This window comes from Gouania willdenowi, chromosome 6 (genome assembly GCF_900634775.1).
Source record: "Gouania willdenowi chromosome 6, fGouWil2.1, whole genome shotgun sequence".
Taxonomy (NCBI): domain Eukaryota; kingdom Metazoa; phylum Chordata; class Actinopteri; order Blenniiformes; family Gobiesocidae; genus Gouania; species Gouania willdenowi.
This window is the reverse complement of record NC_041049.1, coordinates 19,700,383-19,723,325: the sequence shown is the minus strand read 5'-3', so window position 1 is coordinate 19,723,325 and position 22,943 is coordinate 19,700,383. Positions and strand designations below refer to the sequence as shown.

Sequence of the window (22,943 nt, the reverse complement as noted above, 5' to 3'; positions counted from 1 at the left end):
CTCTCTCCAAATATAGCTGAGCATTTTCATTCACACAGAGGTGGGTGGGGGGGGAGGGGGGGATAAAGTGGGTTTTATGTGTCTCACATCACACTAATTTGTTGATTTTAATTACCATTGTTGTTAATATGTTTTTTTTATTTATTGACATTACTCACATAAATACGTCACTATCTTCATCATCGTCCTCGTCACCACTGATTTCAGTGGCCGTGCCGGGACTGACCCGCCATTAACCTACACCAGGGAGAAGAACGCTGTCAGATCCAAGGACTGTCTCTGGATGTACCTTGAGACACGTCCTGAAGTTTTAGGTCACCAGACCTCGGCCTGAGAGCCTTCCTCTGGGCTTCAGCACCCATGAATAATGGATGTCAAAATGACAACAATCAATAATGAATGGGGTTTAATTATATTGATAGCACATGGCATAAATAACTAATTAATGAAGTGATTATAAAACGTGAGTGTAACACTTAAGACTCGTGACCAGGGAATGTGACGCACTACAAAAGAAAGTAGCAGTTGCATATTTTGGTTTGACTTCCTATGACTTTGAAGTCAATGCGTTAAACTCTTCTGTTTGGATCAATGTGAGGCACCAAACACATGATTTATTTAGAAAGATACATTTTGAACAAGCAAATGTCCAATGGCACTGTAAGCCTGACTGTTGTAAGGATCAAAATCAACTTTGTAGATGTTTTAAAATGCCATTTTTTTGTGTGTGTTTTGTGTTGACTCCATCGGTTTGCATGAGAGCTAAATTCAAAATGATGTAAAACAAACTAAGTTTTTGAGATAAACTTCTGATATTTTCCAAACATCATCTACATTAACAAAATCATCTATTTTTGAGCTAAAATATTTTGCACATCAATGATTTCATTAAAGTAATGCGTAGGTAGCAGCTAGCATGTGGGTAGCCGTTAAGCTAGCTAAATTCTCTTAAATCAACATTCACTAAAACATCTGGCATTGCCATGGTTCACTAACACAAAGCGAGCAGGGGATTTGTTTGTCCTGATATCCACACATCTGTAAAAGGTCAACACACATCTGGATGAGTTGGTCAGCAACAAGCTATGTTATTTTTGAGGAAAACCTTGATTTTTTTTTTTTAAAGCACTAGTGCTAGCTTAGCAATGATGTTTGCATTGAGACGTTGAGTCATTTTTGGACCAACTGAGCTTTTTTACACAGTCCAACTGGCAAGTCATCAAACAGAAGTAAATGGGATGTAGCCTATGTATAAATTCTGCAAAACGTGTGTTTAAATCGGGGATTGCTAACTTCTTACCATTATCTAAATGCATTTGGTTCAGGGTATTTTTTCTTCTTCCATGCATTTGTGAAGTGGATCTAATGGTGCATTAGGTTAATTTCAGTCTTTTTATTCATTGGTTTTGGGTTCAAACCTATTTAGGTTTCATTTGGGTTGTGTCTTGTCTTGTCTTGTCTTGTCAGTCATGTTGTGTTTGTTTTTTTTTTATCTCTTAGTTCTGTTTTTTTGTACGTTGGTAATGGCTTCCTGTAAACTATGAGAGTGAATATAGGCTCCCTCCTGTTTCCGCTCAGGTGTGCCTTATTTCCTTATTGTGTTCCCTCACAATTCATAGGTGTGGGTTGAACTCTTGGTTTGTTTCCTTCTCATCTGTATTTAGCACTTTGTTGGTCAGTGTTGTTGTAGTTTCAGCTTCTTCTTTTTCCTTTTTCAAACATCACATCTGCTTCCTGATTTCTCTCTCTGCACCTGGCTCCTCCCCATCACATCTTCACATTATGGGTCTGTTTTAGTTTGAGATCTAGATTACACAAGGAAGCTACTGGATTATTTTAAACTAAATGGATGACTTCGATTAGATCCAAAATCCGATGCTTTTCCACAACAACAACAGAAACATGATAAAATTGTAATTACAGAGGACATTTTTTAAATAAATGGCACACGGCATTCTTTTTCACTTTAAAATGATTATCACGGCAATGTGTTTTATGACAGTACGTTGGATGAGTGCTGATGTTTAGCCATCCTCTCTGATGATTCATCACCATCAGCGCGCTGTCTCAATGGGAAGATACCTATCACAGGCGGCTGCTAAGTGCTGGTCGTGCTTGCCGCAGTTTTGAGCTAACTGAAATATAGTGCAGTCCTAATGGACGAGTAACACCCCCAAAGTCCCTACGGTCCAATAAACACCTCTTTGACTTTCCCGTAAGCTTCAGAATTAACTCACCACACAATTATATGGTAGGAGGATATTTTTCAGATTCCTCTTCTTTTTATTCTATTTAACATGTTTAAAAAAGGTGACTGTAACTAAATATACATGACTTATTTCTATTTTTTCTTCAAATCTGCCACTGTAGTAGTTCTTAACAATGCTTCACAAAAAAGTATGATGCCTTTATCGAAGAAGGGGAGTTATATAAAGGTTATTACAAACCCAGAAAGAAAAGCAAGGGCAGATATAAAGACACTGAAGAAGATGGAGGAAAAGGCAGACAATGAGAAGGAAGAGTGTGGGTGATATGTGTAGGATTTTGTGTCTATTTTTATGGATAGTCCAGGGAACATGTCGTCTCGTCCTCGGATTACTTTGGCAATGTTATCGGGGCGACAGCTCGCATAAAAAGCCATTATTACCTCAAAAAAATTAATAAGAGGAAGTGAGTGAACCTATGCCATGTTCAGAGGGAGCAGAAATTCCTGAGGCAACATCTCTCCCATTGAAAATTAGAAGAACTCAGCGTTTGAAACGCATGATTGGGGTCAAGAGTCCCACAGGACGGATTAGTGCATAAAGAGCCTGTACTTGTGGAGTCAAAGGTGGGCTGGCCTCTGGCAAGGACTTTTCCATTTACATCATCCATGATGTAATATTTACACATTATTACAGGAAGAGAAAAATAATTCAACTCAAAATCACAATCTCTCACATGATTCAACCACCAAACCAGGCAATGTTATCAGCACCTTCTTCCGTTGTGAAACAAATGACATGAGAGTGTTTTCTATTACTAATTCAATTTATGAATAATACCGATACCCTGGTCAGGCAGGGGAAGGGTTTTTAATTAAATCCATGTGCAAAAATAATTTCAGCTTTTTCTCAAACGCAAACATTCCTATGAAAATGAATAGTGAATGAAAGTTTGAATGAAAGTAAAAACATTACAACGACATTAGCAGGTAAATGATTTTGTATATAATATATTTTATTGTGTTTTTTTAATTTATTTAGGTTTTTTTCTTATCATAATGTACTCCACAGTCAGTTATGTACTTTGCATGCTAAAATACAAAGAAAACTAGAAAAGTACTCGGAGAGCGCAGACCTCCGCCAAGCAGATCAAGCTCGGCAAACACGCTCCGGTCACGGTAGCATTGTAAATTCAGGATTACCCTGACTACCTGTCAACAATGAGCTGTGTTACCATGACTATCTGTCAACATTGAGCTGTTGACTCTGAGATAACCTAGTGTGGATGGGAAAATTAATGGTATATATACTGTATATATATAAAAAAACATCACCAAAATGTAATCACCTGTTTCCTGTCCCATTTATCAATTTTCCTTTTTAAGTTATCTTGCTAACAGACTGACAGACTGACTTACAAATAAACGGAGGGTAAAACATAACCTTCCACTAATAATAATAGAAAAAATACATTTTGTTGTTAATATACTTATTTAGATGTAAATGTATACAAATATAAAACAATACAATTTAAATTATTAATTCTAATTATCAAATACTGCTCTCCACATTAAAATAAATCACAAAGTGTCACAGGTTGAAAATAGAATAAAAGTAAAGTAAATCGTAACTGTTGATCAGGTGATTGTATGAAATGTGCAACGTTTGATACAGCCTTTTATTGTGAATTCCATTCTCTTATCTTACCTTGTGTTGGTATATATTTTTGTTTCCTACTGTCTGCTCTTTATTATCAAGTTGCTGCAACAGTTTCCCCTCTGTGGACCAAAAAAGGTGTATTCTATTCTATTATAAACTATAAGTCACATTTATGTGTAAATGCAGACGAGAAGCTTTAACTATCTGTTAAAGCCACATTTTCACAGTGATTCTCACAGCTTTCAGTAATTTTAGGCAGTGGTTTCCAACTGTTTTTTTTTTGTGAGCTTTTTTGTCTAATGAGTCATCTTGTTTTTGTTACACTTATGTGTACATGCCTCCAGCAACAGAAACTTGGCATTTCAGCCATTCGTTGATGTTTTGTTGATGCTTTGACACCCTTTTTGAAGTGTCACAATGAATTATCCATGATGTGAAAATGTGTTTGCAACAGGATATAATTTGGCTATATTTCTTTCATTTAATCAAATAATGTTCTCAGGAGTTTGCAACGAAGACAACACACTGAACTGAAGACAAGAATATCAAACTTATTTTATTGTCATATATACATACGGTGTAATACTGTGCATTTTGCGGAGTCAAGGTTCACAGTGATGATTAGAACATGCAAAGAATTTAAAAATGATTTTGAGGTCATTACAAGTTAGCAACCCTTTTATGTACAAGGCTAAATACAGAATCAAGATCTTCTGACTTAGGGCCGGATGGAAAATAAAATAATGTCCCTCAACACAAGTCAAACTTCTGTCGAAGTGAGTTTGAAGAACATTTGAAGTTTTTCAACCCTTTTTTGCTTTATTTTGACAGCTGTGTGATTATCTTCCTTGCTGAATGCTTCCATCATCTGTGCTCTGAGCCACTTGTGCAGTAGTTTCTTCAATGTCCATCTTTGTATGCGCATGTGCTTCATCTAAAGAGGCCAGATCAGGAGATGTAAACTCAACTGTAGCTTCCACCAGGGTTTTCATTGGCTCCTCGGTTTTGTCCGTACTCACACGCCCTTCTTTCTGCTCCCCACCCTCCTCCCAGTCTGCGCCATTTCTCACCCAAAGCTTTTTCCGACTTTTGTTGACGTTATTCTCTTTGGGGTCAGACGGGAGCTGAAGTTCAATTTCCACGGAAGCTTTCTGTTGCTGTCCATCTTCTTCTGATTTATTAAACTGTCGCTTGAGGAGGAAAATGACAGCGATGATGAAGAAGTAGGAGGAGCCACTGAGACACGTAATCAGACTGAGGAAGATGATCCTGGATAGAGGGATGGATTGGACAGACTATTCAACAGGTTTTTATGTTTTGACCAATTTCCTCTTTTTTCAACCAGAGTGTGACTACATCTATTTCTATCAGGCGGTACCTGTATGCGTCAGCGTTGTACATGCGACACGCCCCCCTGCCTCCACACTTCTTCACTGACCATTTAAGGCAAGTTGAGTCAATCAAGGCTCCAAAATACACAGGTGCTGGAATTCCACCTACAAAGTGACACAAATTGTTCAGCTGTCATAATGTTTTCCTGTCTGAATCATCATCCTGACTGCCTAAAAGCAACAGGGCAAATGTCATCTTTTTCACAGCCGAGATAGTTTTTGTTTTTAGAATGTAAGTACTTGAAATTGAAATGAGCAATAAGAGCCGGAACCATCCAAGCACAAATGTAACTTCTATAAATTCAACACAAACGTAGTCTGATGAAGCTTACCAAGTGTCCGCGTTGCCAAGGCCTGAATACCAAGTGCGAGGGATTTCAGCTCTGGTGCGATACATCTGGAATGAATTCACAATGAACAAATCTATCAAAATGGTTGTTGCAGAGCAATAATGTATGTATTTGCAACCTGCACTGGGTTTGTGTGCGTAGCCTACTAGAGTTTCCATGTATTTTGATAAATGGATTTGATATGTAAAACAACAACAGTGTCATCAATACAATATTGCAAAATCATTGTTTGACATCCAGTTTTACTCCTTTGGCTAGCATATCAATAAAAGTACTTGTCATCTAAATATAACAATATATGACAAATTAGATTAGTTGTCAATATAATATACCTAAGAAAATATAGTATATTTTGATGACCAGTACTTTTTATTTGGTATATATGGTACCAGGTAAAAAATTGCCCAGCATTGGTGATGGGCCCATGGGTGACTGGTTAGCTTCAGCATCGTCTTTAACGTTTGCCCTCCTGCCACAACGAAAGACATTTCGTTGTGGCAGGTTCCCTATCAAGGTCGCCACAATTAATTATTCACATGATTAATTCAGTATAGGTTGGGGTAACAAGTAGTGTTGTGGTAGTCGAGACCGTTCTTGGTCTCGAGACCAAATTTTAAAGGTCTTGGTCTCGTCTCGGACTCTGAAGCATTTTGACGTCTCGGACTCGGGATTTTCTCTCAAGACCGTTCAAGACCAGCACTAATTCCTGCTATTTTTAAACTTTTTTATAATGTGATAGTAACACGGAGAAGAACGGGATAAAACAATATTTTATTCATTCTTTAATCCACCCCGTATAATGACCGCAACCTTCCCTAATGTGACTGAGTGATGTGTGTGACACACTCGTGTGTGTGTGTGTGTGTGTGTGTGTGTGTGTGTGTGTGTGTGTGTGTGTGTCTGGCTACGGTGTCCGTTTGGACCGCGGAGCAGAAGGAGATATGAACTAATCACCGGTAAAAATCCCAGTAAAACTCCAGAAAACAATCACCAGAAATAAATATTATCTCCCTGGTAAATACAGTAGCTCTAACAACTGGTAAAATGATAAACTGATGATATTACAGCCTGTGAATGCAGTACAGGGGACGCACTTACTCAGCCTCTGGGTCCTAGTGCCAGCCGGCTGGTGAAGCATGTTCCGTTTACCGAGGTCGGTGTGTGTTTAATAAGTCTGTGTGTGTCCGTGTGTGTCAGCAGGTTTATGCCTCTGTCCATTCACTCTTTTCATTATATCCATGTCTTTTAAGGCTTTTATTACAAAGTATCGGCTGTAGTCTGGGTCGCCGCCATCTTGGATTATGTCGTCACCAGCGCGTCATCACCACAAGTTGCACTAGTGCAGAATGAGTCAAATAACTGTAAAGAGGTCTTATATTAGTCTATTATCTTTTTAAAGTGGTGTTTTTTGTGGCTTTTAGACTCCAATTACATTTATGTATATAATATGTTCCCCACAATATACAGTAAACAGGTTCAAAATATAATATTTTTTTTATAGTTTCTGTTTCCACTGTATCCAGAATAATAATAATATTTCTCAACAATTATTTAGTTTCACATCTACCTGTAGCTCTATGTTTTTTACACTGATGACAACTTGCTTGTAGTTTTATTTCAGAAAGTTTCACTTTTTACAGTTACAGTTGGAAACCTTTGTTAATTGAATATCCTAGTTACATTACAGCAACCAAATTAAACTATATCAACTAAGTTAATTAATAAAAAATAACCTGTGTAAAGGCTTTTTCAAACTAAAAAAGTATCTTGTGAAATTTGTGACCTGTTGACCTGCACAACTGAAAGAATCAGAATCAAGAATCATTATTTCTTGGCAGAAATACTTTTAAACACTTGCTGTACATTCAGCTGACATAAAAATCTTGTTTTCAAATATGTAGAATAAATGTGAATTTATCAGTAGCAGTAGGAGTTTTAATATTTTAGTTAATTTTTTGCAGGTATCTTTTTTGTCCATCAAATATATTTAAAAGAAACTAAAATTAAAGAGAGAATGTTATTTAACTGTCGAACCTTGTCATCATTTTATTTATTTATATATTTTTTTAAATTGAAAAAAAAAAATGTTTATGGTCTTGGTCTTGGTCTTGGTCTCGACTTGTCTTGGTCTATGTCTTGACTTGGTTTCGGCTCCCGAAACTCTTGGTCTTGTCTTGGTCTCGGTGCATTCTGGTCTCGGGCAAGTCTTGGTCTCGGATAGTGTGGTCTTGAACACAACACTAGTAACAAGCACTCAAACACGTACCTGCAGGAAAAAGTGGATTTTGATTTAGGGAAACACCCACACCTATGAAATGTCAAAGATGATGGTGAATCTACCGTTGTGGCAGTTTTGGATGAATGCGACGGAGTCAAGCTTTACGGTTGCTGGTCAGTTGCGTACACAGGGTTTATTTGTCAAAGGGTTTTGGGAAGCAGACTGGTCTGGGATTCTAAGGTAAAACAGGTTTTTGTATGTGGCTGTCATGTGGTAGTCATAACAATAGATAGCAGAGACCTTGTTGAACGCTATCAGTTTACAATAGTATCTGGCCTGCTTAGGGCAGTCTGATGAGAATTGGCCCAGAGAGATTCTGTAATCACGTATCAGCTGCAGTTGACAGGGAACCATGACACTCGGACAAACACAACAATGAAATTCATGTAAATAGTTTGGACACACTTACCGTATGATGACCATATAGCCTGGTGTAGCTCCAAGAGAGTTAATAAAGGAGCTGAGAACAGATACAGCCATGTAGGAGGTGAAACTGCGGATGCAGTCTTTGACATGAGGGCACTGGCCCAGCCGAACAGACATGCTGCTGCCAGGACGAAAGGACGTGGACACACAGCTGCAGTTATGGAAGAGCTGTAAAACACAAGCACCATGCACAACAGTGATTATCTTTTGATTCAAAGGGCAGTCAGTAATGTAGTCTTGCACTCTGTGGACCTACTGTATGCTTTCCATATCCAGTGGAGCTAAGGCAGCCAGCCATACAGGGGGAGATGTATGTGATGCCACTGTCTGAGCAAACAGGGTCCCACTCCTCAGCGGAGCACGAGCAATCACTGTTACAGTCTGAGTAAAGCATCTCCTCTTTGTATGAGACACTCCGTGTGCTGGAAGGAAAACAACATGGAGATTTTGCATCTCCAACTACATCTTTATGGTACGTTCACATCAAACGCATTTTGGACGTCAAAATTGTAGTTGGACTCTTGTTGTGCTCATTGAATACAGACGCTTGTCACCAGCGTCGAAGGTGCTCGGGAGGCACGTCCAGCATGTCGAGGGGAGGGCCTTCTTTGTTGCTGGTGGTGTTCATACAATGGATGATATTGTGGCGATCACTTACGTTCATAATTCACCCAGTGACTGTGAAGTGGTGAGGAACATTATTGTGTTGAGAAGGCTGTGTTTCCGGTCGGGTGTATTTTGGTGTGACTGAGCGCGTGCACTGTGATGTTAGAGAACTATAGAGAAGTGTGAGTGAATGGAGAATAAAGTTTGGAGTTTCTTTTTGAACACGCCATCCTCCGACCTCCGTTCATCGGCTCTACATTACCGACTGAGTGGCTTGGTTTTTTTGCGCCTCGGCGCCGTTTCTGGATTAACTAGAGCTGCACTCTAGTTTGGGGTGTGGTCGTTCGCCCTGGGCGGGCTGCTCCTGGTGCTGCATCCATTCCGGGTCCTCCTGGCCTGGGGTCGGGTCCTTGCTGGCTCTGGGCTCACCGGCGGGTGCCCGCCGGCTGCCTGTTCGGCGTGGCTCTGGTCGTCTGCTGGGCGTGGGCTTTGGCTCCTCCGCTGGGGTCTCGGGCGGGGGGCTCTCTGGGCCCTCCCCTCGGGGGGCTGGGCGCGGGGGTGTGGGTGGTGGTGGGGGGGTGGGGGGCTGGGGGGCCTGGGGGTTGGGGGTTGGAGTCGGTGGCGTGGTGCGCTTGGTCCTTGGCTCCTTGGGGGCTTTTCGGGTGTGTATGGGGGGGGCAATGGCAGCCTCTCGGCTTGGGACCTTGGGGGCGTTCGGGGGGCTGCTTGGCCGTGGGGTGGTCGCCGGGGGCCCCTAGATCTCTCGCTCTTTCTGCTGGCCCGACTGCTTCTTCGGGCCCGGGGGCGGCTCATGGGTTTTGCAGTAGCGGCTCTTGGAATCACATTTGTCATGGACGCACTGGCCTCGGGCTGTGGGATAACACTCATACTGGGCTCAACCATAGACACGTTGTTCCCAAATACCTGTTTTATGTAACTTCCACTCACTTCCTCCTCTGCTCACAGCCACCACCATTATTCCTAAGCCGCACACTGGTCACCAGACTGGCTTGATAACACAACAATAAGCACAATATACACAACCACAATTTCACATCACATCACTTGAAACTTATTGATTATTCCCCACCCATTCGTTTTCCTATCTTGTATCCCTCCTCCCTGTTAACTCCCCCCCCCCCACCCCCCTCACCCTGGTGTAACACTGCCCTCTCTCTTTTACATCCTCCCTTTAATAAAGTATTTACCCTTCCCTAGGGAGGGCTGGTGATGGTCACAATTATGCAATGAAATAAACTCATTTATTTAATTGCAATAATAAAATATGCATTGCTGTTAAAAGATTGCACTTCTTGTAGTGTTAACCTTCAACAGCATGTGCAAACAAGGTGAGAAAAAAAAAAAAAAAAAAAAAAAAAAAAAAACTAGAGCTGCACTCGGATGAGAGTCGCTTTCAGCACTACTTCTGTCTCTCCCGTGCCCAGTTTGACAACCTGCTGACCCGCATCGGCGCTCGCATCTCCTACCAGGACACCAACTACAGGCGCTCTATGCCAGCAGAAGAGTGCCTGTCCATCTGTCTCCACCTCCGGTTATTGTTTTTTTCTTCTTCTCATTATTCTGACACGTCACGGTTGGGGAACGCTGCTGATTGGGCGACGCGCCGCGATATGCCCCAAAAGTTCAACAATCCCATCTCGAGCGTCGGCCGCGTTGGAAGCACCGGACGTACGCCAAAAGCATCCGCCGCCCCAAAAGCTTCAAAATGCGCCGCACAGGAGGCACGGGACCTCCGACTCTCCCGAGAAGCGCGTCCACCATATATATCGCTTTAAAGACAGTGGAGATGATAGCAGACTTCAGGAAGAACCCAGCCCCCCTCACCCCCCTCACCCTGGGAGACTCTACAGTGAGCTCTGTGGAGTACTTCTGCTTCCTGGGGACCATCATCACTCAGGACCTCAAGTGGGAGCTGAACATCAGCTCCCTTATCAAAAAAGCTCAGCAGAGGATGTACTTCCTGCGGCAGCTGAAGAAGTTCAGTCTGCCAACAAAGATGATGGTGAACTTCTACAGCTCCATCATCCAGTCCATCCTCTGCTCCTCCATCACCATCTGGTACGCTGCAGCTACGGCCAAGGACAAGGCCAGACTGCAGCGTATCATCCACTCTGCAGAGAAGGTCATCGGCTGCAATCTGCCCTCCCTTCAGGACCTGTACGCCTCCAGGATTTTGAGGCGTGCAGGAAAGATTGTGGCCGACCCCTCCCACCCCGGTCATAAACTGTTTCAATCTCTCCCTTCTGGAAGGAGGTTTCGGTCCATCAGGACCAGAACCTCCAGACACAAAAACAGCTTCTTTCCCTCTGCCACCATCCACATGAACACACCCCAAGTCACCCACTGAACCCCCCCCCCCACCCGATCACCACCTCCATGATGACATTATCTGCTGCACTGTATATATATATTTATATTTATCCTATTTATCCTTTATTCTCTATCTATCCTTTATATTTATCATTAATTATTATTATTATTGTTGCTGGGTTGTTCTTTGTTTTTTATTTTGTTTTGTTGTTTGTTGTGTGCACCAACTACCAAGACAAATTCCTTGTACTGTCCTTAAAACTGTACATGGCCATTAAAAACATTTCTGATTCTGATTCTGATGTAAACCTGCCGCTTTTGATGCTTTCGACGCGTTTGGTGTGAACACGCCATTAGCCTGAAGAAACCATCATTACAAACCATCCTCTGAGTACTCACCCATTGTATGAGACTGTGAGTCCAGCGACGCGTATGTTGTCACACTTGGTGCCAAACTGCAGCAGTAAGAGGAGGTATGCCAGAAAGGACGTGGCAAAGGAGAGCTGAGCTCCAGACACCACGCTCAGCTTGTACCGCTTCATGATCAGACCACCCAGGAATATTCCCACCGCCACTGCGGGTAGGTTAAGCACACCTATAGGAACCCAACACATGTCAATATTAAAGCCTCTCACACATGTGTTACAGTTTTTCTTTATTCTTATCTGTGATACCAGTTTGAGGTTATTTGAGCTTTAATCCTCTGGAATAAGTTTTTGTCTTCAATCAGATTTTAGTTGGGTTTTAGATTTTTTGTTTTATTTTTAATAGTATTGGTGTTCTCCACATTTTCCTTTGATTTGAACGTATTATTTTTTTTTTTTTTTTATTAAACTTGGTCTCCAGTTTGGCTTTAGTTTAGATTATTGCCTGTCCTTTCTCCATCAATGGGTCTGGGTTCCCGTGTGATCAGTCTGTTCTGTCTGTGAGTAACTAGGCCTCCCTACTCACTCACACACTGTTCCTCCTATAATGTGCACTACTTGAGAGTGTGCCTCCTAATTTTGTCACATGTTGTCCCCTGTCCATTTCACTTGACTGGTTTATGGCACCTAAAAAGTTATGATAATGCTCAATTTAATTCCTACCAGTTTAAATGAATGACATTTTAATTCATTTTTTATGGCATAATGCATATAGTTATCTGGAAAAATACTGTATTTTAGCTTTGCTAGCAAAGAGTTAATATTGCATGTCATGTCATCATCTGTATCTGATTATCCATATAGGGTTGCAGGGGCTGCTGGTGCCTATCCCAGAAGACATAGGGCGTAAGGCAGTGAAAGGATAAGACACCAGTCTATCACAGGCATATCATCTTTTTATATAAAAACAATTCGTATATTGCTTCAGAAAACTGACACTTGCCATCAACAGTCATATCTACGTCATTGGCTAGGTCCATTCAAGATGAAGAAAATAGATTTGTACCTATGAGAAAGTTAGCTCTGGATGCTGACTGTCCAAACTGTTGCTCCATGTACTTTGCCTTAAAGGTGAACAGGCCGATGAAGGAGTTGAACTTTAGGATGCTCCCACACAGAAGAAGGAAGTAGGCGGGTGTTCCCAACAAGCGTTTTAGAGATGGAGTGAACTCTGTGGAAGAACCAGCTGTAAAAGTATGGCCACACATCTGCACAAAGACACAAAGACCCCTTCTCTCCCTACCTTTGGCAATTTCATTGAGATTGAAGTTGTGGTTGTTTAGTGCATTTCCTGTCCCAGCTTGTGGTTCATTACCAGCAGCTGGTGCACACTCCTCGCCCTCCTGTTTGGGCAGTGAGCGAGGCAGGAACCAGAAAGGAATGCTGGAGATAAGCAGTAGGCCAGAGGAGACTAGAAAACCCATCCACCAGGCACCGACCCAACGGGCATCTTTTGGAGTAATGGTCACACTTTCTGCAAAGAGAAAGTTGTTCTCAAAGAGTTCAGTTTTCAGTTCAGTTCTCCTTATGAATAGAGCACACAGGTTTTATTTAATTAGCAGTAAAACAGCTTCGATAAGTGTGGGGATGGAAAGAGACGATGAATACTTAATGAAGAAAGATGTTTTCACTTGTTTCAAATATTATTGACAGTGGTGGCAGAATGGTTAAAGCTGCAGTTTGTAAGTTTTTTTTGGTGTTATTTGGTCACAAATCCATAATTATCTTTGAGAATATTGTAATCCAAAGTGTTCTGAGTGGACAGTGAATCTCTTCGCCTTCTCCTGGCCTTGTAAATGAGCTTTAGGAATGCAGGAGTGTCAAACGTGTCAAACGAACAGAGTCCGCGGAGGTTCCTCTGACTTGGTGTGTGTTACAACACATACAGAATAATTTAGTCCAGTTCTTTTTTTAATTAAAATGTTTTACTCACAAACTTCAGATCCACTGAGATTGAAATTAATCTAGATAGGTAGGTAATAACTACCTATCTAGATTAATTTCAACCTACTAGGTATGCAAAAAAGATTTTAATGTGTTATATGAGATCTTCTGTGGATCATCTTATTAGCTGTCATATTAGGTTAGCTTTGATCCACATTAGTTTCATTTATTGTGTGTTTCTTTAATAATAATAAAAAGCCTTACCCATGTCAACATAACCAATGTCCACATAAAGTTTTGCACAATAGGAGCCAAGGAGGAATCCAAACATTGGACCAAGGAGGGTGATTGTCTGAAGACAAGCTGCCCAAATCACAAAACAATTAGACAATGTATACGGTGAGGTTTTAATAAAGGTTTAATCTACTCCATTACATGCACATATGACGTAGTGAAATGAATCCTTTTTCAAGGACTGCCAGTTCCAGTATGTACAGTATGATGAAGCCTTACCTATATAAAAAGGTGAGTTTTCAGCTTTTGCAAAGTCATCAATGTATGAAATGCCCAGGGGAGTGACGGGGGTTTCTCCAATTCCTCTCAATGCGTTCCCCAGAAACACATAGTACCACATGTTGGAACCAGTTTCTCTCTCACAGTCTATGGCCACATGAACACGTTAGCTATCAGTCATTTATAAATATACTTGTTATAATAAGCAATTAAGTACAAAACCAACATTTGGTCCCAAACATGTCATAAATATGATGCAATTTCACAATGCAAGAGCTTTCTAATGATTCATCCCATTGGGTGCATTTTGATTAAAAGTCAGTTCTGTGTTACAAAAACCTCATTTTCTCTCACATTCATGTTACAATGGAAAAAAAGGTGATCCCTTCAATCTCAATGATGTAAAAAGCTAACAAATGAATGGAATATCTGAATAAATGAATCTTCACACTCAGTACCATCTAATTGGATATTGGTTTGAGTTGAGTAAGGCCACATTGTAATCCACTCCCATATTAATTTCTTTGTTAATACTTCCCATCAGGACATCTGAACACATCAATGTGTTTTGTCATGAAGAACGAATTATGGCTCAACAAAGGAGAATGAAGGTACATTTTATTTCAGCCTCTTTTTCAGAAACAAGCATTGCCTCGAGACAGTGAGAAACACAGGGACACTTTTGTTCCCCGGGAGAGTTTATTAGCATAAAGGCTACACATGCTTTGCTTTGGTAATGATGTTTCAAGACCTTTGGACACTTGTGTTATTCTGTGTCTGTGCGCTTCATTTCGGTTGGTTATCTCGACAGTCTACATCCAAACTTGTTGTTTAGCATTAGGAACTGTGAAATGGGAAAGTAGAGCAAAACTTCTACATGTTTTAGAGCTGCACTGCGGGGCCACATGTGCAGTGCATGGAAACAGAGTGGCTTTAAAGGTCAGGTAATAGAAGTGCATTCCAGGCATGATTAGCAACGAAATCCAGTGAGCCGGGGTATTAGCCCAGTTTCTCATAAAGCCTTTCAGTAACTTTTCACACAAAAATGTCTACAGTTACATTTTATGCTGTTGAATTATAATTGAATGTTGCATGTATTTATTTATTCATTTATTTCTTAAGAATGGGTTAAATGCAGAGAATGAACTTCATCTTTGTATCTGTACGTAACATATGTGACAATAAAGTAATAAAGTTTTCCCCTTATGACACATTGTTTTGATGGACTGGTGCCTCACATATACACACTAAGGATCGACTGATATGGGTTTTTTAGGGCCCATGCAATACTGATTTTTTTTCCATCAGTCTTAGCTGATATTACTTTTCAATTTACATCATAAAAATAACACAATGAAAACAAATGCTACAAGTCTAAATTTTAAAAAAAGGAACATTTATTGAAATTAACAAAGGTGAGGTTGAACGACACCAAGAAAATTTTTTTTAACAAATAATAAAAACAGGTGATGTAGAACAAGATCAAGGTAAAAAATAGAGTGAGACACCTCATGAAATATTATGAAAGAGAACTGTTCATCATTGTCCTGAAAATAGCTTTGACAAAAGTTGGCCTGACTGAAGATATATTTTATTAACAGGATTATTGAGAATAAATATATATATAAATAAATATAGTATTAAACTAAAAAAGAAGCCATAAATAATAGTCCATTCCAACACATCCCCAAAACATAAATTAGCAGTGGAAAATGACGTGATGTCAGATGCGCATTAAGCAACAAACTGTTCAAGTTTCTGTTCTAAATTGCATCAACATTAATAAGAATAAATATTCAAACAAGTAGTAAACCGCTTCTCAAAGAGAGAAAAAAAGAAACAAGCACACACACACACACAGACAAACCTCCAGCCAGCTGCTCGTTAACTACAAGTGCAACACAACATGGAACCCCGGAACAACCGCTAAGTTAAACAGTTAAAAGATGCTTTAAAAGTTTAAAATCTGCCATTGGGATTGAAGAGCTTCCTTTACCCTTTGCTAGTGGGGGGAGGGGCTATGCAGCCTCTGTCTCCAAACACGGAGCAGCCTGTAGCAGTGGCTCTGTTTATAAAGTGGATCAGTGAACGCAGCAGCGCGCATCGGCCGATGCCGATATGTAAAACACGCTGCTCAGAATACCTTCCATCAAATGAGTGTGATGACAAATCTTAAATTTAATGGCTACAGTCGTGGTGATTACATTTTTGATAGTGGCAAAGGCAATAATGCAATCAACCTTACTGGATTCTGTTTAACCTTACGCTATGAGAGAGCTACTAATAACCCAGAAACGTATGCATTCGGACTTACCGTTGTTTTCTGCAGAAGGTTCAATTTGAATTCCTGGCACTTGGGCCATTTTCTGAGGTTCTACGCATGCAGCAATGTTCCCACTGCTGTTCTGGGAAAGCCTGATAACCGTGTCATACCTATAGCTATACACAGAGCAACAGAGAAACATCTTATCAAGTTCATTTCAGTAAACTTTCTAAAATGTGTGAATGTTTACCGTCCCATGAAGAAGTGTGTCAGCCCAGTGAGAAAGGCCCCTACAGCCATCAGGAAACAGCCTACAGCGATGAGTCTAGGTCGATGCAGCTTTGCCCCAAAATGACTTACAATAGCCAGGAATAACAAGTTACCTACAAGTAGATAAAAAGGACAAATATTTAAGAACTTAGGCAGTCCAGTGTAAAAAACTGAAAATGTTTTAGTGATCGAGCACAAAATAGATGGTACCCATCTCAAAACTGCCATCTATGAGCCCAATGTGAGTGCTGGAAAGGTCAAAGCGTCTCTCGATCTGTGTGATGGAGCTCTTCATGTATGTCCCTGTCAGAGCTTTGGAGAAATAGGTGAAGGAAAGCGCCACAATAAACAGCTGGAACACATAAAGCAAATACAAAGCATCTAAATACAAACATCTTTTTCTGGAGTTAGCAGAAAATACTCACTCGTTAAAAATCTGAGCTCGCTAGCATGAAACAAATTGACATCTTATCTTTGGTCACAATGTTTTTCTCATTGGTTCTTCATAACTTCTTAAATGCATAGGCAGCAGTCAGGAAATATGATTGCCAGTGATACAGTACCTAATGGTGCTGGTGTCCATATCGTTGCCTGATAGAAAAATAGGACAACTTTAATTGGGATCCAACAAAAGAATTTACCTTAAGCCACAACACTTCATTTCAGGTAGGATTAACAAAAAAATGTGCCTTGATCCTGCCATTCTGGTAGTATTGCTCAGTTTAATTAAAATGTGTAATGTTTTCGGGGTTTGTTTTCAGATTTCCTTTGGAAAACATAGGAGGAGGAACCAAATACAGGACGTGATGGCGCAACCGTCAGGGACAGGGCAGCGGCACAAAGCAGTCACACAAACTGTTGAGGATTTCCTTTGGAAAATGCATTTTTCTGACAGAAGTCAATGGAGGCTGAAGTATTCTGTCCAATAGGCGATTGAGAGTTTTGCCTGCGTGACGTTGTTCAGAAAGTTTTGTGCGCTTGGCAAATAGAATATGTGAAAGCAGACCGGACCAAATTAAAAGATTCACCGCCTGAACCGCACCAAATCCACCGTACTATTTGTATGAAAGCACCATTACACTCACAACCTGTCACAGAAAAGCAGTGATTCTAGTAGTCGTTCAAATCAATCACAACCAATACAACCAGACGAACTATTCGACAACAACTATTCAACCTCTTGTGATGTGGCATTGTGGCCATTGAGAGAAAATGTATGTAGAACTGTGTTACATGTTATGATGAATACTGCAATCAGACGGGCCTGAGCTTAGAAATATGATGCTATCAAAAGCAACTCATGATTATTGTATGCCACTCACTAGAGAGGATACAGCGTCTCTACTTTGACTCAGATGGAGCTGGGACTGTTTAATGTGCATTTATTTGTTCATCCTTAACACAGCACTAAGTTAAGGCAGCAGAGGGTTGAGGGTTGTATTTTTTCTCATTCAGCACAGATGTGTGTATCACAGCGGGTTTCAGCTCCGCCAAAGTTGACTGAAGACAACTACCTCCTTTGAGAAGACCAAACAACTCATAAAATTAAACAACAAAGCACTCGTGCAACAAAAAACTCTGAATTATCTTGAATCAACCATTAATTCTCTGTGTGATTTACCAGTGCATTTAGTGATCAAACATTCACAAAAAAAAAAAAAAAAAACGTAACCAGCAGAGAATATGAAATGCAGATACTTTGAGTGTGGAGATGCCAGGGCGCTTCTTGTGTTCCTGATCAGTAGGGTCGCACAGAGCCTGCTGGCTGGCCATGTTGCCTGGTTCCAGTGTTGCTTCTTCCATGCTCCACTCTCTGCTGGTGTCCCTACAACCACAGGTCACTTACAATCAGAGGCAATCCCAAAATGCAACAGAGTTGTTTTAGGTGTATCCCTGATGCAACGCACCTAGAAAAACCATCTAGAATGAATGTTTAATTATGTTTAATGCCTGATACTAAGCTACTGCCCACTATCAGGTATGTTGGATCAAAGAGACAACTAAAACATGCGGGACTGCAGCTCTCAATGACCTTACTTCCCGATTAATAATATTTTCATAATTACTAATCTACTGCATACGTATCTACCTGATTTACTGTTAGGAAGATATTTTTTTTTAAGAGTAACTAAACTCACCTGGAGGAGTTCAGACACACCCAGTCTATACTATAAAATCTCAAAAGAACAATCTGTGCAATGCTAACTACCTGCTGAATACTCACTGTACCTCTTTGTTCACAATTCTCTCAACCCAACGTACTCGCCCCAGATTGTAGATCCGCCAGGAGCTAGTTTTCATAGGAGGGGCGGGGCCAACAAAGGTTGTTCATGACGTAAGAAGCCACCAAAACGTCACAAACCACCATTCTCAGCCAATAGAAAAATTTTATTGTAATATCTAGGTTTCAAAAAACCACAAAATATGTCAAGTTTTATTTCGGATGTGTATTATTGTTTTGTAAAGTTAGAACTCACCTGTGTAAACTCTTCAGACTTATTTCCTTGCTGTCCACACTGGTCTGTAAACAATTGGCTTTGCTTGGTCAGTCCATTTCAGAATGTAAAGAAGTTTTCACTGATAACCTCATTGTTACAGCTTAAAAACTATAGAAGAATGGAAAAGTGTCCGAATATAAAAAGCAGATTGGCTGTAATTTCCTCTTCTTGTTTGCCTCATTTAAAAAGCTTTAAGCTAAATCTCTTCTATTTTGTTCAAGTTGAATAGTGAGATGGCTAATTCGCATTCTTCTTCTTCTTCTTCTTCTTCTTCTTCTTCTTCTTCTTCTTCTTCTTCTTCTTAAGCAGCCATGTCTCTCCTTTTATGAGTAAAAACTGACCTGCTCCATTCACTCTCCCCTCAGAGAGCCGAGCTTTCACTTGGGACCAGTGGACAAAAGGCCCTCACATTTTTATTCAACACACATGCCAGCCTGCCAGAGGGGTGGGGGGTGGGGGGTGGGGGGGGGTGATGATGGCAAACAAGACAAAGTAGGGGAGCATGGCTGGATTGGGCAGGAGGGGGCAGATTAGAAACTTCAAACCCATCACGTTGTAATTATTTTCCCACAAGGTGAACCCTCAGGTGTTTCCATCAAAGTCTATAGCAGCGATTCTCAACTGGTGGGTCGGGACCCGAAAGTGGGTCTCGGACAGCTGGTCAAAAATAAATACATTTTTAATGAATCTTCTGTTGGACTTGTCCTTTATTTTGAAAGAAGCTTTTCATTTGACAGACATGCTGTGAATTACATGTTGCACAGGAAAATATATAGATTTATGTTTTTATAAAGATTATGTGTGTTTTCAACAGCTGTTTTTGAAAAACTAAATTTGGTTGCTTGAATTCTTAAAAAAAGTGGGTTGCGATTTAATGTGGGTCCCTGGGTGAGACCAGTTGAGAACCCCTGGTCTATAGCTTTTTCTACAGTCAGTGTCTGTTTTTTTTCCCTAGCATCACATTGTGGCTGACAGTAATGATGACTAGGAGAGTGGACCAAGATGTCAGAGTATTAACATGTTACAGGAATGCTTCACATGGCAAGCAGTCACGCTGCTGAATCGGCTTTCTTTGCACTAAATTATCCATGGATTATAATTAAGAGCTTTCACATGGCTGCACTGCTTCAGTTAGAGACATGTTTACAATTTTACCTTCATCACAACTTCATTCTGGTTTATGAATCCCTGACCCTTTGTTTGCGCGTATGGGTTATTTAAAAAAAATTATTTCTTACTGTAATGTATATAATATACAAATATTTTAAGTGCCATAAAACACAGTGACTGTTCAATATATATATATATATATGAATTCATTTGCTTTTTCTTTTTAAAATTCAAGTTATTTTTTGGCGCTCAAGTCATGTGACTTGGTTCTTCTTCTTCACAATGTAAATGGTGATGCGACACTGCACCCAGCAGTTCATATATAGTACTGCAGCAAAAGTGAAGCAGAAAGCGGCCGCCAACCTCATTTTATCATAAATTTACAACATGGATCTAAAAATGAGGATTTTTAATGACACGATCAGCCTCATGGAGCTTAAAAAAGAAAGAAGTAAGAACAAATCAAGGCGGAGCTGCTTTCTTCTTGTTAATAGGACGTTACTGTTTTTTTTTGTTTTTTGTTTTTTTTTTTTTTACAGCAGTTTTATTGTGTTTTGGACTAAATGCTGGGATTCAATGGATTTTTTGAATGTCTTAGGAAGATTGCGAGACCACTTTTGATGAAATATATGGATTCAGTAAGACATGGCATCGCTGGGAGGAGGAGTGCTGGCTTAGTTTTGTCGCCATTTTTCTTCCAAGTTTGACAAAACAATTGACTGCGTTTGCTGCGATGATTGTGTCTTACAATGGTTTATATGGTCAGAAACAGAAGATTCTAAGCTTTCAAACGGATTATGACACTTGTGGTATGCTGCTGTATTTGAGAAACATTTCATCCCTTAAGAGCGTGAATGAGTGAGAACATGAATTTTGACCCGTATTCTGGACATTAAGAGATTTTAAACAACACGTCGACGCAAATTTTTGTAGTCAATAACTTTTTTGCGTTATTATATACTTTACACACATTGTAGTTGGCGCGAATGTGGAGACGGTCTATATATTTAATTGGCACCCCTCCCCCTCCCCCTCCCCCTCATTGCAATCTGTAATACACAAACAAATGCAAATTCAAAAGGTTTGAATTGATTGAATGTGTTTAATCAATGTGTTTCACATGTGTGTCTGATTATCTTTGGTTTGTAGGAACAGAACTCATGTACAGACCCTTTCCAAAAAATTTGAATATCATGGAAAAGTTGTTTAATTTCCATAATTCCATTCAAAAAGTTAAACTTTCATAGATTATAGATTCAGAGCCCACAATTTGAATGATTTCAAGTATTTCTTGCTTTAATTTTACATAATTTGGGCTTCCAGCTCATAAAACTCACAAAAACAGGAAATCACCATTTACTTCTCAGTTTTCGCAAAAAAAAAAAAAGAGAAGAAGAAGGACTGGACTGTTGTCCAGTGGTCCAAGTGTGCCTTTCATTGGGGAATCAAGGTCCAAGGGTTTGGAGGAAGACGGGTGAGCAACAGAACAGAACATTGCACCCCCAGATCATGACTGTGGATATTTCACACTGGACCTCAAGCAGCTTGGATTCTGTTCTTCATTGGAAAAAAGGACCTTGGACCACTGGCCAACAGTCCAGTCCTTCTTCTCCTCTGCACAAACTGAGAAGTAATGTTGATTTCTTCACAGTATTCACATTTTTTGAATTCCTGTTTATGTGGGTTTTATGAGCTAGAAGCCCAAATTATGTAAAAAAAAAAAAAAAACAAGTAAATACTTTAAATCATTTAAATAGTGGGCCCTGAATCTATAATCTATGAAAGTTGAACTTTTTGAATGGAATTATGGAAATTAAACAACTCTTCCATGATAGTCTAATTTTTTGGAAAGGGTCTGTATGTGATACCACAGTAGTAGATGGAATATTAGAGCAATGGGTATTTTTGTAAACAACACCCTCTACTGGCTAAACAACATACTGAGAGGGTGTTGCTGGATGGATTTTATTGCACCTGTTGTTTTTTTTGTAAAAGAAATAAGGATGTTCACATAAGATAAGACATGCGAACAACAAAGATTTTCATATGCACCAATACAAGACTGGTAGGTTTATTTTGTCAACCACAAAACAAAGAGTCATTGCATACGCCCACAGGTTATGCAACCAAACCTTCAACTTTACACAACCTGAGATTATATTGATGTCAGTGCACATGTGCAGATCGTACAGCAAAACACCGTTATGAGTCCAAGGTTTACACAGTAGCTCTTTTGTAAGATTGCATAGAAAAATAGGGAGTGTTGCTCAAACACCTTCCTCCTTTGAACCCTCATTTGTTGTTGTTGTTTTTTTGGTAAATCATTTTTTTTTTTGGGGGGGGGGTTATTTTTTATTTCATCATTGTCTTATCTTATCTATGGGAAAAAACTTTAGGTGTACTGTAGAAAAATTAATGAGAAATAAGCTATTACAGTTAATACAAACATTTTACAGAATCAAAGTAATCAATTATTGACAGTCTCAGTAGAACCTATACAACTACAAGCCAGTGAGCCATCCGAACAACATCTATATTTCTATTATGTCATTTTATTTGTTTTTTTATTGTTATTTCCCTCTTTCAAAATGAACCACGTTAGCACACACAGCTCCTTACTTATAAATAGCTTTTATTCTGATCTGGTTGAAATAATGTAATCTTATGGACATATTCTTTAGCGCTGAAACAGATTGAAAGCTCTTGGTTGTTTGTGGTTAGATAACCGGCTGTGA

General features: G+C 39.9%; 1 protein-coding gene across 2 annotated transcripts; it reads right to left on the bottom strand.

Annotated features, from left to right (window-relative positions):
• Positions 1–4,394: 4,394 nt before the first annotated feature.
• Positions 4,395–19,395, bottom strand: slco1e1 (solute carrier organic anion transporter family, member 1E1). 2 transcript variants are annotated; one of them, XM_028449427.1, is made up of 15 exons: positions 19,078–19,395; positions 18,299–18,425; positions 16,811–16,952; positions 16,581–16,713; positions 16,382–16,506; positions 14,068–14,214; positions 13,819–13,917; positions 12,914–13,144; positions 12,677–12,841; positions 11,645–11,840; positions 8,565–8,730; positions 8,292–8,476; positions 5,587–5,651; positions 5,242–5,359; positions 4,395–5,132 (listed from the first exon to the last, which is right to left on the bottom strand). In XM_028449427.1, exons 2-15 carry the CDS (start codon positions 18,401–18,403, stop codon positions 4,703–4,705), a joined length of 2,307 nt encoding a protein of 768 aa, XP_028305228.1. In that variant the 5' UTR covers positions 18,404–18,425; positions 19,078–19,395; the 3' UTR covers positions 4,395–4,702. The 2 variants fall into 2 exon arrangements, with proteins under 2 accessions (XP_028305228.1, XP_028305229.1); XM_028449428.1 differs by lacking the exon at positions 19,078–19,395 and having other exon boundaries at positions 16,811–16,912; positions 18,299–18,427.
• Between the last annotated feature and the right edge of the window lie 3,548 nt (positions 19,396–22,943).